Source organism: Portunus trituberculatus, chromosome 21, assembly GCF_017591435.1.
Source record: "Portunus trituberculatus isolate SZX2019 chromosome 21, ASM1759143v1, whole genome shotgun sequence".
Lineage (NCBI taxonomy): Eukaryota > Metazoa > Arthropoda > Malacostraca > Decapoda > Portunidae > Portunus > Portunus trituberculatus.
In genome coordinates this window covers 17,178,592-17,199,732 of record NC_059275.1, presented here as the reverse complement: position 1 = coordinate 17,199,732, position 21,141 = coordinate 17,178,592, and the positions used below count along the sequence as shown (strand labels likewise).

The following is a 21,141-nucleotide window of genomic DNA, read 5'->3' as shown; positions in this document are numbered from 1 at the left end:
AAAGGAAAGTGATAAATGTCTTTGAGTTCCTACATATATACTCTTCTCACTTTCTATAAGCGGTACCAGATGATCAGCTTACACATGAACTAGGAAGATAACGCACATCCTTTATTCCTCCTACGAAGAGACGTCTTATCATCCCTTGCTGGTCACTCGTGTCCTCTTCACTCTCAATCACTCTGCACTTCACCTCGCTTGAAACTCTCCTTGATGCGTCCGTACTCTGATCTGTTTGTTTATTTTACTGTTTGGAATACTTTTAACACCTGCCTGCCTCACCGCCTCTCTCTCTCTCTCTCTCTCTCTCTCTCTCTCTCTCTCTCTCTCTCTCTCTCTCTCTCTCTCTCTCTCTCTCTCTCTCTCTCTCTTCCGTTTTGGTTTTTTCACCTTTTTTTGGTTGCCGTCGCATCATTGTTGTTGTTTATGTTGTTGTTGTTGTTGTTGTTGTTGTTGTTGTTGTTGTTGTTATTATTATTATTGTTGTTATTATTGTTGTTGTTTAGTTGCTGGTGAGACTGTCCTTGATCACGTGACCAAATCGTCATGGTATAAAAATTTTTTTTTTACTTTATTTTCGTATTATTTAAATCGGAAAGATATGAGAATCTCCCATCATATACATCATACACATACTTTATTAATTCAAGTATACATAATTTTCTTTACTATTCTTGTTATGTTAGTTAAGTAGGTAGATAGGTTGGTGGTGGTGGTAGTAGTAGTAGTAGTAGTAGTAGTAGTAGTAGTAGTAGTAGTGTTGTTGTTGTTGTTGTTGTTGTTGTCATAACAATAACAATAATGGCACCAACAGCAACAACAACAACAACAACAACAACAATAACCAGACAAAATAAAAAAAACTCAGACCATCACAATACCCACCAAGCACCACGTCATTTCAAGTCACTGACCACCGCGGCATTTAAACCCCCAGCAGCTGCAGACCCACACTAGACTAAGCACAGCCAGCCAGCCAGCCACAGCAAGCTCTCCTAGACCCTAACCCCAGTCCCTCGTCACGTGCTCTGAGTGGTGGTGGTGGTGGTGGTGACGGGTGGATCCTGTGTCATAAAGAGCTGGTATATGAGCACCTACACTCCCCTACATCCACTATACCTCCATAGAACCTTCCCTACACCGATCCCCTTCTCCCTAACCTCCTCCGTAGTCTGTACCACCACCATCACCACCACTACTGTCATTTGTTTACCCGTATACTGTTTGTTTGTGTAAGGTTAAGCAGTTTTTTTTTTTTTTTTCTTTTTTCTCTCATCTAAGGGATAGTAATGGTTTGGATACGTATATGTTCATCATTGCTGTGGTGCTGTTACCAATGTTCAATGTTCTATCACTATTGTTCCATCACTATTACCACCATCACCAACCACTACCACCATCATCTATTCTTACGCTCTTATTTAGTGTTAAGTTAGACTAGTAAAGTTAGGGTATGTTCACTGCTACTATGTACCACCACCATCACCATGTACCGTACCATCACCACTACCACCATCATCTATTCTTGCGCTTTTATTTAGTGTTAGGTTAGACTGGTTTAGTTGGGTAGGGTATGCTCAATGCTATGCACCACTACCATCATCACCACCACCACCACCACCGCTGCCCCTATAATCTTTTCCATTATGCTTTTGTCTTGCACCACTACTATGCTCCACCACCACTGGCAATGTTTATGTTCACCACGTCACCACTGTCACCACTCGTTCACCACAACCACTGTTACCATTACGAGAGAGAGAGAGAGAGAGAGAGAGAGAGAGAGAGACGACCTACGCCCGCCATTGATACGCGAAACCACTACATTACAAGACTCAGGAAATGCCAGTGTTCTGAAACGTTTTCCTCTTCGACCACGAAACCACAACTATTTTCAAGAAGTACAGATTATTAAACCGCGTTCTCAAGAGTGTTTTTCCAATTAACAAAGCGGAAATCTTGTTAAAATGTCACTAAAACCAGTGGAAACACCCTTAATAACTTAATAACCCTTAATAACTAAACTCCCTTTAGTTTTTGAGGAACCTTTAAAATGTAGAGATGCCGTGCAAAAATTATCCAGATTATGATTAAGAGGGAGAGTTCAAAGCAGCAAACTTACACAGACTCAGGGCGGATTGAGGAATGCAAAAGGAGGAAGGCGTGTATCCGACGGAACAGTAATAATGTGTCTTTGTGTATGTGTGAGAAGTTGGTTCTGTTCTTCCATTTTTAGGTTGCCAGAGATGAGAAGAGTAGCCTAGTTGTGTTGATTGAATGCATTGGTGGTAGTAGTAGTAGTAGTAGTAGTAGTAGTAGTAGTAGTAGTAGTAGTAGTAACGTGTCTTTGTTCATGTGAGAGGAGAAGCCGATCCCATTTTTCCATTTAAAGTTGTCAGCGTGAGTTATTGGAGTTGAGTAGCCTAGTTGTATTGATTGAATGCACCCTTCATAATAGTAGTTAAAAGTGTCTTTAAGTGTGTACTGTTAGGAGAGAAGTGAATCTTTCCTTTCCTTTCATTCACGAATTTCAGTTAGTTATTGAACATTTAAAGTTGAGTGGCTTTAGTTTTACCCAGGTGTGTGAATAGAGGGAGAATGACAAAAGTTTAGGCTCCGAGTGACGAGTGAAAAAGGAGTAAGTGTAGTCTATTTCCCTTCTTCCATTCAAGGTTGTCAGTGTTAGTTACTGACCCTTTAGAGTTGATTAGCTCTATTTTCATCCTAAATTTAGCCTTATTAGTGTGTCAGTGAGGCAGACAGATAGATAGAGACAGACATGTGTAATGTGGACTTTGTAACAGATTATTATCTCTGTTATTCGATTCATGAAACGGACGAGGTTAATTTTTTTTCTTATTGCGACAATTTTCATAGACCAAAGAAATGATGAGTCAGATATTCATTTTTATAGATACCTTGCTGATTCATCGCTAAAACCATAAAAAGAAGCCTTGAAAAAACTTGCAATTTTCAATAGAGCCTGTTGAGCGTAGTAGAAGTAGAAGTAAAACGATCAAATGTTTTGAAAATTCACCTTGATAAGAAGAATGAAAAGTCTCCCAAACAATTCTCCCATTTAAAATAGAGATCGAATACATGACAAACTCATAAAAAAAAAAAAACTGAAATGGACGCATACCTAAACCTTATTCGTCGATCCTCGAAAAGAACGAATAAGAAAAAAAATCCTTTAAAACTTCCGCTTGAAGACAAAATCCCGTACACTAGATACCTTCCCTTTAGTTTTTAGTGCGCCAGATGGAAGCGCTCTCTCTCTCTCTCTCTCTCTCTCTCTCTCTCTCTCTCTCTCTGAAGTGCGGTAACGGAGGCGGCAGCGCGGTTGGTGAGATTGTTGAGAAGGCAGGGCGAGTGAGTCACTGATCTGAACCAAGACTTGTGTTCATGGGAGCGTATTCCTAACCATCTTGTCTTGTCTCTTACTTTTACCACCTTTCAACACACACTGCCATGATACGCAGACACACAGACACACCACCAGATGACGTGATACACAGAGACACAGACAAACAAAACGTCATACAGAGGACAGACCGGAACATGACAAACCGGATATAGATGCAAATGAAAAGATTCCCACGGAGACAAAGAAAGAAGGGTGAACGTAACATAGAAGTGATTAACAAGAAGACATACAGAGACAGGCAAAAACTTAATAAACAAACAGATAGACACAGGCAGACAGACAAACACGACAAAACAAGCATACATCATAGAGACAAAGACAAAAACTAGGACATAGAGTAACACCTCCCTGTCACCCCTCCTCCTCTCCTCTGTACCCTATCAAAACAAAGACAGAGATAGAAGCTAACAGCGAGAAACATGAAAAAAAAAAAATGGAACAAAGACAAACACGTGAAAGGACAATAACAAACAAACATATACTACAAAGATAAAAAAAAAAAAAAAAAAAGAGAGAGAGAGAGAGAGAGAGAGAGACGAACAAAAACAGAAACACACACACACACACACACCCATCCCCCTCCCCTTTCCTCACCCTCCCTCCATCAGCAGCTCTTTGCCCTATCAAGACACCTATATCTGTGCCACGGAGCGACCTTTGGGAACTGCTGGCACCCAAAACACAATCTATCTCGTTATTCATCCACTTTATTCATTTTTATTCATCTACTTATATCCGGGTCGCCCTATGAAGCTCTTATGATAGCATGTACCCAATAACCAGCGTCAGGACACACACACACACACACACACACACACACTGCAGCCCGGGCTCACAACATTACATACTATTCTGCGTCAGGGACATCTATTCTTAGTATCGTTTCTGCGCGCCTTCAAACCGTACTTAAGGTGGCATGGTTTGTTTTTACGCGTTGTCAAAAGTCAAAACCGTACTTATTAGAATAAAGGGTATGTGTTAAATTGTTAATATTCTAAAAGTGGTTTCATTTGTATAAAACATGTATGTTTATCTGTTTATATGTTTATTTATTTTCTTTTCTTTTCTTTTTTTCTTTGTATCTTGCTTAAATGGTGTCGTGTGTTAAATGAATGCTTGAGATGAACTGAACAAGGTTATTATTACTTTTATATTACTTCGCTTTCTTTGTTTCCGTCCCCTGTGTACATGTTGAGGAGAGAGAGAGAGAGAGAGAGAGAGAGAGAGAGAGAGAGAGAGAGAGAGAGAGAGAGAGTGGACAGACAGACACCCAGACAAGAAACAAACAAAACACACACACACACACACACACACACACACACACACACACACACACACACACACACACTTTTATTATCATTTTTCCCATAAGCCTTTACATTCTTTTTTTTTAGATATTCTCTCTCTCTCTCTCTCTCTCTCTCTCTCTCTCTCTCTCTCAGCAAGCAATCCTTTATAACCCTCAAATGTTAACAAAAGCAGATTTAAAAGGATAAATAAGTCTAGTACAGTGACGTTTACCAATCAAGCACCTTCACCCCTCCCACCCTCACACATACACACACACACACACACACATTACGACGCAGCCACGGTTTTTACCACATTTCTAAGCATGAGCAAGATATACAGACTTCCTTCCGATACACGTTTAACTAAGATAACTCGTGACCTTTGAAACAACATCCTCAACACATTTTAGAAGTCACATGAAAGCATAGATGTGTTTTAGTGATCTGTTTATGAGACGTAGTAGAATGGATGGGAGATGAAGGACAGACTAGCAGCTTCTTTTAGCCTTGACGGAGCGAGAGGCGAATGAGAAGGCCGTCGAGTTATGAATGTGTGTGTGTGTGTGTGTGTGGGCCAGTCAGCTGAGTATGGTAAACACAGAAGTGGAATTTGTTGACACGGTGACTATGAGGTTGTGGTGGTAGTAAGAATAATAGGGATATGTAAGAAGGAAAAGGAGAGATTGAAATGGTATGGAACAGCAGTAACAACAATAAAAAAAACAACGAATACTACACAATACATGTTATTTATTCATTCATTTATTTATTTACACGGAATCTATAGAGCAAAAAATAAATAAATGAAGAAAGAAAGAAGCAACAATAAACTGAAGTACAATATAAATAAGGGATTCTGTCATTCCCCGCCCGGCGCGTTCGAGTCTGAATGGACTTTGTAATATTAATAGGCTTCAGTTCTGTCCATCGATCGCTACTGATTACCCTGGGTATCATTTTACTGGTGAATGTGACGAATGTGTATGTTTTATGTCTTTCTTTTATTATGCGTTTCCTTTTCTTGCTCTCTCTCTCTCTCTCTCTCTCTCTCTCTCTCTCTCTCTCTCTCTCTCTCTCTCTCTCTCTCTCTCTCTCTCTCTCTCTCTCTCTCTCGTTTTTTTTATCTTCCTTTCTTTGTTAATACTCATCATTTTCTTTCCTTCCTTTATTTCTCATTTCCTTCCTTCCTTCCTTTTCTTTATGCGCTTTCTTTCTCCCATCCTTCATTCTTCTTTCCTTCTTTCTGTCTCTCTTTACATTTTTCTTCATCCTGTAATCATCCACTTGACGCAAATAAATATATGATTATCTTTGTTATTGAATTGATGATAGTGGCAGCAGCAGCAAAAATAATAGTACGTATGTAGTAGTAGTAGTAGTAGTAGTAGTAGTAGTAGTAGTAGTTGTTGTAGTAGTAGTAGTAGTAGTAGTAGTAGTAGTAGTAGTAGTAGTGTTGATAGAGTTATTGATCGCGACATGAAATACAGATCATTGATGTATCAGAGAGAGAGAGAGAGAGAGAGAGAGAGAGAGAGAGAGAGAGACTATACCAATACCTACCTCCTTCATCTCTCAGTTTAGGTTTCATTGTTAAGATGCGAGAAGAGGAACACACACACACACACACACACACACACACCTTAAACAAACAACAAAGACGACGGCATTTCATCGCTGTCTATTTTCTTATCTCTCTCTCTCTCTCTCTCTCTCTCTCTCTCTCTCTCTCTCTCTCTCTCTCTCTCTCTTTCTCTGTTGTATTTTCCTGTTTGGTTGTAGTAGTAGTAGTAGTAATAGTAGTAGTAGTAGTAGAAGGAAGAGGAGGAAGAGGAGGAATGGTGGTAGTGGTGATAGTTGTTTTATCTTTAACTTATTATTATTATTATTATTATTATTATTATTATTATTATTATTATTATTATTATTATTATCGTCATCATCATCATCATCATCATCATCGTTTATAGCAAATATTGTTAGTCTTAATTTATATTAATCATCAATGTTGTTGGTACTGTTCTATGCTTGTAGCGCCGGTGGTGGTGATGCTGGTGGATGTGGTGGTTGTGGTGGTCTCGGTGAGTAAGCCATCCTGTGTCATCCACATTTTCGTGTCCTCGGGGTGACTGCAGCAATGAATGGTAATAACAAGGCAGCATTGTTGTGTCCTGAACTGTTTCCTTTACCTACTCTCCCTCTCCCTCTCACTCTCCCCGTTTCTCAAGGCCAAGGTAACTTTATTCGCTCTTACGGCAGGCAGGCTCTCTCTCTCTCTCTCTCTCTCTCTCTCTCTCTCTCTCTCTCTCTCTCGTTTTTTTTTTCAGTTTATTTCGTCTAATCTAAATAGCTACAATACCAGTTTCACGTGAAGTATAGTATGTATGTACGTATGTATGTATGTAGTGTGTATGCATGCATCAACTATGTGTGTGTGTGTGTGTATGTGTGTGTGTGTGTCCTGTCCAGTGTGGCTAAATATTCATCAATGACGTAAAACCCCACCCACTTTACGTATCATACCCACGTAGAGTACTTGGCAATACTCTGTCGAAAGTCAGCCCCTGTGTTGCGTACGCGAACGTGAGACCCCTCCTTCCCCTCCGCTCCTCATCATACAGGCTGCCCGCTCTGACATCACTATTACGTAATCACTAAAACTTTTCTGCGCTGCATCTCCACTACAATAAGACACTATCCTTAAGCTACACGGGTTTTTAAGTATGTTTTTTTATTGGTTCTAGTAATAAGGTACAAGGTTTCTACATTATTGACTGGAGAAACACTTGAAAATCTAGGCTAATCATCTCTGTGGCCTTTGCTAGAAGTCATGGTGAGAGCAGCAGAGCGTTTGGTCATTCCTCGGTCATGCCTTTGCAGTGCACGTTTTCTTCGTCTGTGCTAGGAGGGGCTGCTAATATGGAATGATTCACAAGACAATGATTCATGGAAGCCATCCAACCGCGCACTCTCGCTCCTGTTGTCGCAGTTTTTACAGGAAATACGTGCTGTTTTCATGCTACTGCTTACGTGGAGTGTTGCTTGGGTATCCTAGGTACGAGATGTTGTAATTAGCTTGTATCTTGAGCGCTATTGATTATAATATGGTGTCATGTGACTTAACAGAAGGAAAAAAAGTACAGGATGTATGTTTTCATGATAGTGCCTACGTGAAAGGAATTGCGTGATGTCCTGTGTATATATCATATGATTACTGTTACTGTATCGTGTCTCTTGAGTAAACAGGGGAAGAAAAGATCGTATCAAAGAATGTGTGTTGTAAATATATCATATTATGGTTGCTATATCAACTGTATTATCTATGTCATTTGAATTAACAAGAGAAAGAAAATAGGCAAGAGTTTAATTTCTTCCTTTCTTCTATTTCTTAATTCTATATTGCCCATAATAAACGTGTGAATGAATGTGTGTTGTGAAAAGCTCGTGTGTTGTTGTTAACTGTATCGTGTCATTTGAGTAAACAGGAAGACGAGAAAAATAAAGGGATGTATGAATCATTCATTGTATTAAAGAGGCGTGTTTCGTTACTAATATCTTTTTGTAATTCTCAGGGATACACCAGTAATAATACTGTATATTCTTTAGACAATATTTCATTCCTATATGTCATCTATGTTTTAAAAGATATTGTAATAAACATAAAAAGACCATATTTTCTAAGATCCAGTCATACATATGCATCAAACACGTACATATATTTTGCTAATATATATATATATATATATATATATATATATATATATATATATATATATATATATATATATATATATATATATATATATATATATATATATATATATATATATATATATATATATATATATATATATATATATATATATATATATATATATATATATATATATATCCAGAAATCTTCCTCTCTTGAAGTACGTGTTTGATCTGAACAGCTTTTCATAGTGCGCTCATAAATTCCCACGATACGCAAATATTAAAGATGCACTCAAATAAATAACTGAGCATTTGTAGATGAGTATGGACAATAAGATAACCAGCAGGAACTTTGATCCCTTACAAGGCATTTCATCAGTTCATGTCTAGCTTTGAAGTATCCTATAGCGCGATCTTATTGTAGTATTTGGCCTTTTTATTGAATCCTAATCACACGCAATCGTCGCGAATATACCAGATTATTTTATTGAGGCATTTGCATAAAAACATATAGTACACAAAATTCCTTAAACCATAATGATTTATGTACTTTTTTTTATAATACCCTCAGTTTTGGCATTCAACAACTGTTATTTAGCTCTAACAACTTCTAACCATTACAAATATACCAGTGACATTTTATGATGCATCTATATAAAGCCAATTCTTTATAAAAGTCTCTCCTAAACTCATAAATAGAGCATTTGATCTACGTACCTCATACACCCATGAATCTGACCATATAATGATTTCTGCTAACCTCCACTTAGTCACACATCAAAAGCAGACCAATACAATCCATGGGAGAATTTATACACAACCATAACTTATAAACACCCCTAAAACCCGTGATTAAAGTATTTGATCTACATAGCCTTTACCATTAACGCTCATATTTGACCACCAAATAATCTATATTGAATCCCACTTAGCCACACCTATCAGAAATACAACAAGAGAAATTACCTCTACACCCACACACACTCATGAGGTAAAAGACACCTAAAAACCCGTAAATAAAGCATTTCATCTACGTAGCCTTTACCCTACACCCTTGAATATAACCACTGGAGCATTTTTACCTTACCCTGCTTAGCAACATCGATCGGAAACACACTCAGGGAAATTACCAGAGTACCTACATCTAACAAAGACCCCTAGACATGACCAAAAACCCTTAATATAACTTTTGATCTGCGTAGCTTTTCATAGTGTGTCCATGTGGCATGACGTCAGGCCCGAGCAAACGCCACAGCTCGGCCATCTTGTGACGCGAGGGGAGGGTCCGTCTGCTTCTGTCTTACCTCAGTGTCCAAGCCGCTGCAGGTCCCTTAACTGTGCCAGATTGCCCCGTAGGACGCCCCCACACAGAAGATGTCCACGATGAACCCTGAGTAGTGAGTATAGGGTGTCTAGGAGAGGTAGGGTGAGTGTGGGAGGAGGTTACTCACTGCAAGGTCGATTCTGTTCCAATCAGGTGATCTGACGTTTGCCTGGTGGGGGTAAAAATTTTATATATATCACCTCTTGTCCTACTCTACCCGTATGTGCCGCTGTGTGCGTGATGAGGTTATTTTGAGTGCATAGGGTCTTTATTTCTCCCTAGAGTAAACATGTAGAGGCAAAAAATAAGGGAAATCATATGTCCCTCCCTATTCTTTCCTGCTTAGTTATTCTGGGTAAACTAGTGGACATGGTGGTGGTTGACGGTCACCTGAGTTATTAAGATGCATGTTTGAGGTGAAGGTGAACGGAAAAACTGGGAAATGAGGAAAGGATCAGGTGCTGTCATTGTCAGCTGAGATGGGGGGTGTCACTTATTCCCTAATTTCGCGTGTCTTTTGAGAATTACACGTGTACTTGTTAATCACGTGATGCTGTGGCCACAAAATACTAATAAAAACACGCTCTTTGTTGTCATAAGTTCTTAAAATAGCCAGAATGATTTGTTCTTTTTTTTCGTGAGAGCTACGCAGTGTTTTCACATTTACCATATTTTTCAACGCTACGCCTCCGTGTTTCGTGTTTTCGTCGTACGTTTCCTTCATTTCTTGGGTAAATTAGGTTATGTAAACAGGGACGCGTGCTCAGACACCCCTGGTCTCGATAGAAGGGCAGGGATTACTAGTGTCAGCAGTATTCATATGTGTGGGCTGCCTGCATGACTCTCCTTAATGGACTGGTACAGGCCGTTGTTGGGTTTGAGCCTGACGTGTGGGGCTGTATGTTACTCTGATGCTTCCCAGACACTCGTGAATGGTAGAGATGGCGTGGGGGGGGGGAAAGTAAGGATCATGCAGTATGTTCAGGGGGAAGATAATGTTATGGGAGTGATTTCAGGACAATAACTATTTAATTATGGGTAGATTATGCTGTATTTTTTTATTTATTTATTTATTTATTTTTTTTTTTTATGACTTACTTATGAAAAGATCAGCTGTGAAATTAGAGACCTGAATTAATCTTAACAGAACAGTAACTTCAGTAATGTTGAATCTTAAAAATTAGTAATGGTAATAATTTAGTCATGTTGTTTTATGCTGGACTTGGAAGTGTGTTTTTGTATGGTACTGTGGGGGGAAGTGCTGAGTGTCATGCAGTGTGTTGAGGGGCAGACAATGTTACTAATGATGAGTAATGATTTGGAGTATTTCTGGTATTCATTTATAATTTGGAGGTAATTCTGGTATTCATGATAGTTTAGGCAAGGGTGTGTGGTAGTGGGGAGTGTTTCACCTCGGGTGACACTTTTTTTTGGGGGGTGCGACACTCTTGGTCCTCATAGTTGTCAGTTTTATATCATTAGGCCTTTGGCTTCTATTAATGACTAGGCCTAAGCCTATTTTCTATGCATACAGGCTTAGATGCATCTTTATCCATTAAAAAGCTGCTAATTTGGTGTGTGTGTGTGTGTATATATATATATATATATATATATATATATATATATATATATATATATATATATATATATATACACACACACACACACACACACACACATGCATACATTATAGCTATTGTAATCATTCTCAGCGACAAAAACTTTTGACAGTTGCTGCCAAAATTAAGCTTGTTTATGCTGGGTATACTTTCATCTTTAAATCAAGTACATGAATCGCTGTGGCTGATGGAAGTTGTTTTATTTTCCCAAGACAGTGATCTTTACTTATTTTCAAATGGCAGAAAATGAAAGTAATTTTAGGTTTGTTATTCTTTTCTCGAGGAGATATTAAACAGCAGGTGATTAGAAAACAGCATAAGATGAGAGTTACAGGTGTATTAGTCGTGACAAGAAGCATAGAAAGGAATGACAAGCAAAACTGAAGTATGAATTTTTTGCTTCAAGATGTTGAACTGATGCAGGAAGCAGCATGAAATGTAACAGTCATGGCAAGAATTAGAGAAAGGGATGACAAACAAGACTAAAATGCATCTAACAGTTGGAGATATCTCAACATGTGCACAGGAGCCAGAGAATAATGAGATGTTGGACTGCAGGTGATCTGAGAACAGCGCTAGATCTGATGCACAGTTGTATTAGTCATTGCAAGAAGTAGAGAAAGGAATCACAAACATGACTTTTGAACACATAAAAAGTCTGGAGTGAAAGTGTTTTGTATTGTGTGTTTGAGGGCTAAAATGGTGGTGGATATGGGAGTGAATGAGGAGCTTGTAAAAGAATATATATATTCTATTAGAATTGCAGTAAATACACACTGATAGTGTACATAGGGGATGGGGGGAGCCTTTAAGATTATACTAAAACTCATCCGTACCTACCCATAGGACGTTGGCCATGTCTGCCGTGAGACTATGCCAAATCTCCAATAAAAACAAACTAATCACTGTCCTGTAATCATAGCATTATGAAAAAAAAAAGTTCTCAGAACATTCAGAAACCTTAATTAAGTGGTAGATGATATAAATAATTGTCATATACGAAAATAAATTAAGCTAGTTCATATACATGGACGGTGATGTGTCATATCAGGTCAGGCGACGTTGCCACTCACGACCCAGGTGGAAATTCCCGGGGAGGTTAGGGGGGTGAGCCAGGTCGCCACGCACGTGTCGCTTCACTACTCCTCTGGTCACCACCATGGAAGGACCCCCTGACGCTTCCCCGTCATACACTGTCTTGCGCAGCCAGACCAAAGAATTCATATTCCGCCTTAATAGATATTTTTTGCAAGAGAAAGCAAATCGGGCAACACTCTTACCTTTAACTCAAGCAAGGAACCACTCAATATATTACTCTGTGTTTCTACTCGTATGTGCACTTATTTGACAAATATGTAAATTATTTGTCTCATTTTCATGTATATAACCAGAATCTTTATTGCATTTAATGTACTATATAGCTGCATAGGTATTTGGGTCTCTTCTGACTTCTTTTAGTGAAGTAGAGAACGATCATCACTCCGTTTTCTTTGAAGAAGGTACTGGTATAGCAGTGGCAACGTCGCACCCAAGAGGAGCCACACCTTGTGGGTAGCTACGGATGAGTTCTACTATAGTGCACTAGCCTAATTGTTTATCAATCACACCATGGTGGTGATCGCACTGAGATGATGTTAGTCCATGGGTAGTCCAAGAGTGGAGGAGAGTCATTGCACTTCCAACTCCACTGTGATGGGAAAATGGACGTTAAATAATAAAGAAGTGGTAGTTTTCTAGGCCACCCCCATGTAGGATTGCTGGCCTGGTGCATATTTGGATGGGTAGATGTATTGAAAGTACTTGTTAGTGCACCATTAGATAGCATGCAGTGGAGTTAACCAATGAAGCCGTGCAGGGACATCTGAAGAGCGTCATAATTAAGGGATGCTGTTGAGAGGCAGGTGTGAGTGTGTGGGGTCAAGGACAGTACTTCACCTCCTAGCGCACTGCTTGGTGTTACATTTCATGGTCTTGTGAGGATTAGTATGTAATTGTAAGATGAGTAGCCTTTCCTTTGTGTTGGTGACCAAATTTAGAATACATCATTTTCTTTCCTTTGTTGAATTCATGACAAGACAAAAGGGCAGGAGGTTCAGTGAGAGGTTTCATTGTTAACTCTTATTATTGGTGGCCTGCTAATGTTGTGTTTCTCCTTCCAGTGACTACCTTTTCAAACTCCTGCTCATTGGAGACAGTGGTGTTGGGAAATCATGTCTGCTCTTAAGATTCGCTGTAAGTATCATTGCTGCCTTTTGCTTGTACTCACCTCCTACTGTATAGAAGATCTTAGTCGAGCTTGCATAGTTTGATCTCCATTAGTACTTTTATTCAACCTTATCGTGGATGCTACTGACTCACTTCAGCTGTACATCAAACTCACCTCCAAGGATCACCATTCTGTTATGGAAGCTAGATATCCTAACTTTCCTTTAGCATTCTTTCTATTCAGCTTGTATATTTGTGTTCATGATATGGTGTATGTGTGTGTGTGTGAGAGAGAGAGAGGGGGGGAAAGGAGTTACCAGTATATCCACAGCATGACAGATATTTGAGTCTAGTAACTGAAAGGAATATAGCATTACTATCACTACACAGGGGCTGATGAGGCTGAGAGTGATGAATGATATATTTATTAGTGTGTGACATTACTAACCTGGTATATTGATAGGAGACCACAATACTATAACATTAACCCCCACCCTCTCTCTCTCTCTCTCTCTCTCTCTCTCTCTCTCTCTCTCTCTCTCTCTCTCTCTCTCTCTCTCTCTCTCTCTCTCTCATGGCAACGCTAATCTTTTTTTTTTTTCTCTCTCTCCTTGCAGGATGACACATATACAGAATCGTACATCAGTACCATAGGCGTTGATTTTGTGAGTATACTACTACTGTTGTGTGGTGCGGTTTGATGTTGAGCTTGTTTTGATATCACTATTATAATTTTGTTTTCTTCCTCTTATTGTAGCACCTTAAATCAGTCAGTCATTATTATTATTCAGGTAATGCTTGTTTTTGTTATCACTGCATATTGATTAAACTTTCATAATTAAGGCCTTTTTTTTTTTTATGTTTGTAAGTCTTTCAGTGTTTTCTACAGTTGACCTTTTTCCTGTTTCTTTTCTGTGTGTGTATTTACCTAGTTGTAGTTTTACATGGCCTGGGCTTTATGCTCGTGTGGCCTCGTCTCTATAGCTACACTTATCCAATTTGTGTGTGTGTGTATCATCAGCAGAGGAGCTAACAGTATATATTTCTCCCCACAGAAAATTCGTACAATTGAATTAGACGGTAAGACAATCAAGCTACAGATCTGGGACACAGCTGGGCAGGAACGCTTCCGTACTATCACCTCCTCCTACTACCGCGGCGCCCATGGCATTATTGTAGTTTATGACACCACCGACCAGGTACAGTCACCAATACACTTCACCCCATCTCTTGTCAGTTTCTCCTCTGAATTCGCTGCTTGCTTTTCTTTGTCTTTATCTCCCATTGTTATTTTCCATTTAATTGACTTTTTATTGCTTGTATAAGTCTCTCACTCATTGTTGTTTTAAAGCATCATATATTATCATTGTTGTTATGATTTATTTCAAGTCATGATGTGCTCATGTACATTTAAGTGTCTCCAGCACTCTTATAAATATCATTTTTCCAGAAGTTCAACCCTTCCATATCTCTTTAATTTTAGGTTTCCACTGGTCTCCTTTACATTCATATAAATTACTAAGTGCCATTTTTTTATATTCTAATTCATGCGGGGTTTGTGTACGTCCAGGAATCTTTCAACAATGTGAAGCAGTGGCTGCAGGAGATTGACAGGTACGCCTGTGAGAATGTGAACAAACTCCTGGTGGGCAACAAGTGTGACCTTACCCACAAGAAAGTCGTAGACTACCAGACGGCCAAGGTGAGTACTACACCTGAGAAGGACCCATGGTTTCTCTCTCTCTCTCTCTCTCTCTCTCTCTCTCTCTCTCTCTCTCTCTCTCTCTCTCTCTCTCTCTCTCTCTCTCTCTCTCTCTCATGTATATTTAGTGCTACATCAAAATGTCAATTTAGTATTTCCTTTCAATACACAGTGCTGATGTGTCAACAGTCTAGTGTGTGCAGTAATGCTGTGCATCACTATGGCTGGTTAATGTCACAAGTCCAGGAATAGCTGCAGGGAACTTATAGAACTTATTAATTATTGTGTATGATTATAGTGTTTATTACTTTGTCTTTGAAGTGCAGTGGTCCACTAGCCTATCCCTCCCCATCACCAGGGACAGTGTGAGTGGTGTGTGTGTATGAAGGTGTGGTGTTTTGTCTGGGTGCCCGTTGTGGGATTGCCAGCCTGGTGTATGGATAGTCTTTATACACTTCAGCCTTCAAGTATAAGGTGCCAGGGTGCATTGTTAGAGCAAATATTCCTTTTAAAAGTTTGCTGTTATTAGTTATCATGAGCTCAGATTGTTGATGTAAGTACACCCCAAACAATAGCACCATAGTGATACCAACACAGGGAATGAGGGGAGTACTATCTTATCTTGCCACACTGAAAGAGACAGGCGGAGGAGCAAAAAAAGATAAGAAGTGTAACTTTCACTGTTTATCTCTGAGGCTCCAGAGAGTGGAAATTTGAGTTGTAATTTGACTTTATATTTTGAGTGAGAAAAAAAAAAGTTTGGAAATGGAAGGGCAGGTTCAACTCTCTCTCTCTCTCTCTCTCTCTCTCTCTCTCTCTCTCTCTCTCTCTCTCTCTCTCTCTCTCTCTCTCTCTCTGGTATTATAATTAACTTACTTAAACACCTTTTATGTCACAGGAATACGCTGACTCTTTGGGCATCCCCTTCCTGGAGACCTCTGCCAAGAATGCCACAAATGTAGAACAGGCCTTCATGACAATGGCTGCCGAGATCAAGAACCGCATGGGACCTCCCTCAGGACATCAAGGAACTTCTCCGAGCCTCAACGTGCATAAAAGCACCCCAGTGGAGACCCAGCCAGGTGGAGGGTGCTGCTGAACACAAACTTAGGTGAGTCCCAACTGCAGGTGTCCCTTCAGACCTTCCCCAGCCATACCCAGTCCTTGTGCTGCATTGTGACGTATCTGCTGTGGTGCTGTCATGCAGGGATGATAGTGGCGTTGCTACGGTGGTGTGAGGCTTGGTTTAGGATAGATATGCTTTTACCACAATGTAAAGTTTTCCTCATATTGCCATGGTAACCAACACTATCACTGGATACCTGTGTAATTGTGAAGAGATTGAGGTGCCTTGTGTACTAAGATGAATGCACTGGTAACTGGTGTAAGGCATAAGTCCAGTGTGACTTCTTGACTATGACCTTAGGTAGGAGTGTGATGGGCTGAAGTATACTGACTCACCAATGTTTGGCATGTACCTATTTTGAGCCATATTTTATTTCATTAAGCTTTCTTCACTATTATTTTGTCTTATGGTCATGATTGATGCAGATTCAGTAAGAGATGAAGTTACCACATTGTTTTCAGCCCTTGCTTTGCGACCATTTTTATGAGAAGCACTTGAGAAAAACACCAGAACTTGGAATGCACTCAAGGAAAAGAATCTTGAATTGAACATTACATTTTCGTACAAGACCACTCACTAGGCCTGAATTCCATGGAAAAAAGATAAACTTTAAGACTGTGGAGAATTAACACTTGTTCTCCTGGGTAACAAGTGTATCTTTTCTTGTTTGGCCAGGATAACATCAAAGCTTGGCAGATCCAGGAGACCAGGACACCATCAGAGGGCACAGTGTTGTTGCCTCCCACCAGCAGGACTCCACCGTGACCCTCAGGAAGTCCCACACAGGCGGCAAACATCAGCAACAGCAGCTTTGAGTTCTGATTTCCTGGATCACTGTTGCCTGGTGACCATTTGGCACCAGGACTTGGGTGCAAATGGTGTTATTTTGTCACGCCAGACTGTACTGACCATCAAGGGGCAGGAGTCCATCGGTCTGCCCTGTTGACGTACATTGGCGAATTGAGGTTGAGGGTGAGATGAGACCATTTACTTTATTATTTGATCTGTGTAAGATAGCAAATTATTATTTCTTGGTAAGTTTCTCTTCAAAGGCTCTGTGAAAGTTGTGAAATTTCCTCTCCTGTGTTTCATTAATGCTAGATGGTGACGACTTGCAATTTGAGGTCAGTGGAAGCAGGTAGATAGCTGTTACTAGTGTTTTTTTTTTTTTTTTTTTTTTTTTTTTTATATTTATTTTAGGGACTAGGGATGTTTATTGGGAGAAGAAGTGTGCAATGCTAACGACCGGCTTCCTACGTGCTCATACTTTTGTTTGATTATATATAATATATATATATTGGGTGAGTTGATAACTTTTGTAAGTTCTTGCAGTTATTATTATATTCTGATAAGTAAATAACAGAAAGTTAAAGTTACTGAATTATTGAAGCTTTTTTAGTCATGCTATTATATAAAGTCATTGAAAGTTTGTGATTGGCCTTTTTTTAGGATAAATATATATAGCAAACTATTACTATTTTGTTATAGCTAGACCTTTCCCACAAGCATGATAGGGTACTCACAGCACTTGATTTGTAATATGAAAGAACAATAGCTATTGATTCTTGAACAGTGGTACTATTTCATCATACTAAACTACCTATTGTTTCTGGCAATTTTCTGTCCAATTAATGTGCATACTGTCCTCACTGCTCAGCTCAGTGGCTGGAGCAAGCTGTCGCCAGAATTTATTGAGATTTATATAATGGCTTATGTGTTATGTGGAGGGAAGGGAAGTGAGGGTGTGAAGTCCGTGATATCAGGGCTGTGTACACATTACCTGGACTGTATAGTAAAAGGAAGATGTCCATTCCATCTCTTTTCTATTGATCAAACCCTAAACCTTGTACATGGATGAATGTTTCACAGTAAACTCTAAAGACAAAGGATTGTTTGAAACTTTGCTCCCTCTGTTGAGAAAAACACACAAGTGAGGACTTGATCCAAGCTCAGAATTTATACTGTCATCTTTGGTCGTTGTGATGTTCCGGAAAGAGCTGTGTGAGTTTATTCATGTTTGTGTGATGTGACTGGCACTGGAAAATCAGGGTGTTTGCCTATATTCAGTTTCTGACAATGTTGGGAACTTTCTTTCAGTCAAGTGAAGTGTACTCGTTCAACACTACAAATTGTCTTATGTTACACTGTATTGATGTCACTCATTTTGTTGCTATTCTGCTGTGGATATCCTGGAGCAACATGTCTTGACCCTATGTTATTTAACTTGCTCCTAGAGGGAAGAGAAGTCATTAGTGTTTTGCCTGAGAATACTGTAATTCAAGGAGATGCATCAACTGAGGACTGCTGGTAGACTTCTTAGTAGATGCTTGCTTCTTGAAAGAATCATTTGTCCATTGAACAGCAAAAAGTAGTCTGGCTTGTCATAGTGATTGATATTTTACTCCAAAGAGAAGTAGATTTTTGATAATGCATGTTTTGCTCATGAAAATTAGCCCAAGTTGAGAAGAGTAGGAACAATGTATGTGTGGAATGGAAGTCCGAGTGGTGTGAAGTGCAGGGTGTGTTGTCCACCTCCCTGGCTGATCTGCTTTGCCTTTTAACTATAGAAGTCCAGCATTTTTTGCATGAGAAATGAGGGTTACTGAGGATGACAATGGGAAGAAATTTCTTGCTTAACATTCCTCCAGATTCCAGAGAAGCCATGGCTCCTAACTTGTACACCCAAATAAATTATTTTGAGAAGCAAACATAATAATGACATTCTGCTTAATTTGTTAAGAATACATGGCATGGCTAATGAATAATCAATTTGTCCTGCTGGCATTGAGACTGAGACAGCATGAGGGAAGTAAAGAAATTGGTTGTTTTAGAGATCCAGTAGTATAATTCAGTTACTCTGTGCTGGGTCAGGCAAAAGCCAAACATTTACCACCTGATTGTGATCTAACCAAATGATCCCTAACTAATGCTTGTGTCTCCTCAGTGCATTGCTTTCCAGCGAAGGGTGTGGAAGATGTTGGATTGTTACGATGTGCATTGAAATAAATGTATGCACAGTGGCAGTCACTTGACAGAAATTACTGTAGGGGAATGTACTGGATGGAAAATAAGTCTTCAGAGATCACAGGTTTATTCCAAGTGTGTGTGTTTGTGTGTGTGTGTGCGTGAGATTGAAAGATGTCTGCCACCAGTTTGTTTCAGATCTTGATACTACACATGTCATTCATATCACCTCTATGTATGTGACCATAAGTAAGCCTGTTTTAGTCAAAGTAATATCCTTTAATGTCATGTATACTAAGGCTATCACAACATACTACTTTTGTGTAAAAAAAAAAAAAAAAAAAGCGACTCAGGCGTTTGGAAGTACGTACGTATTTGAGTATTTTGTTTAAGTGGCTCAAAACTCTATATATCAGATATGTTCCAGTGTGTAATTCAGTGAAGTTGTAAGTATCTATAATTACTATGAACTGAAGTTGCATGTTTTGTTATGTGCAAGGTAATGTCCTTCCTAGCAGTCATTAGCCACAGTGGTCGTCTTAAACTATGCATTTAGATGAAGCTCTAGAGGTGACTGGAATCTATTCTATGAAATATCATGTTAATACATCACTCCTGCGACCTTTTGTATGCTTGTTGCACCATGATCGTTGATGTCTGTACAGAATATATCTATAGTAAGAGTGAGGAACAGAAATATATGCTTAGTGCTTTAGACTTGTACAGTTATACTAATTTATAGGAAGTATTTAAGACACTATCCTAGCCTAAGAGGGATTATTGATGCTGAATAGATTTCATATATTGAGTCAAGGGATTATCAGTGCTGAATAGTTGGATTAGTTTCAAATACAGATGTCAGCTTGTCATCACGCCAGTCTCGTCTCTGATGATATAACTCCTCTCTGGTAGGCATTTCATAACCTTTGCACTGATGAAGTGAAATTTAGATAGCCTGCACTTTTTGTAAGGGTGCTTAACCTTCTTTCAACATGTTTTGTATTGGGCAAGGCCAGAGGAGGGTCCACAGGCATGCTGCACAGTGGTCTGTTGTACCAAAATAAAAAGATCGAGCCTGACCAGCATACTTTATTAGTTGTTAAAAGTAACCTTGGTTCATGTTGTGTGATTTATTAAAAAGAAAATGCACTTGGATCGTCTTGTTTTTAAAGTTTTCCTGTATGGAAGGATCTTTTACCTTGGCCGCCATTCATGTTGTGTCTATCTATCCAATCCATACATGAGGCCCTCACTCCCCAAGTAAGGGTGCAGCAGAGACCAGGCATCTCCATGCTCACACTAACACCCATTAGTATTCCCTCAATGTCTTTTTATATGTGCTATATATACACAGGAAAAATAATGCTGGAGTATGAATGAAGGATATTTGACATTGAATCACTTGCTATTGAATTATGAAGTGAAGAAAGGCAGGCCATGAAGGGAAGTTTTGTCAAGATGGTTGCTTTAAAAGAACTCAGGTGTGAAGGAACTTGAACCAAGTCTTTCCCTTCCCTCTCTCCTGCCTGTTGTCAGTATGGGGGCTTTGGGCTTTGGCATTAATTGGTTGGCATCCACACTTTTCATCTGTCCTATAAACAGTAATCTACAGTAAGGTATAGATAGCTTAAACATCTTAACATTCCTTCTAAACTTGAATCAACAGATCGCAATACATAGAACTATGTATCGAAATTATTTGAAGATTTGAATTTAGCGGGCGGCTCGCGCGCTAGTTGATTGACTGAGTTATATGATATATGAGATTGTATAATACAAAAGATTACAC

At 39.2% G+C, this 21,141-nt stretch overlaps 1 protein-coding gene across 1 annotated transcript; it reads left to right on the top strand.

Moving 5' to 3' along the window:
- Positions 1–9,650: 9,650 nt before the first annotated feature.
- LOC123507160 (ras-related protein Rab-1A) lies at positions 9,651–20,431 on the top strand. Its single transcript, XM_045259815.1, has 7 exons — positions 9,651–9,809; positions 13,515–13,587; positions 14,178–14,225; positions 14,616–14,759; positions 15,131–15,262; positions 16,161–16,373; positions 17,064–20,431. Exons 1-6 carry the CDS (start codon positions 9,787–9,789, stop codon positions 16,359–16,361), a joined length of 621 nt encoding a protein of 206 aa, XP_045115750.1. The 5' UTR covers positions 9,651–9,786; the 3' UTR covers positions 16,362–16,373; positions 17,064–20,431.
- The last annotated feature ends 710 nt before the right edge of the window (positions 20,432–21,141 follow it).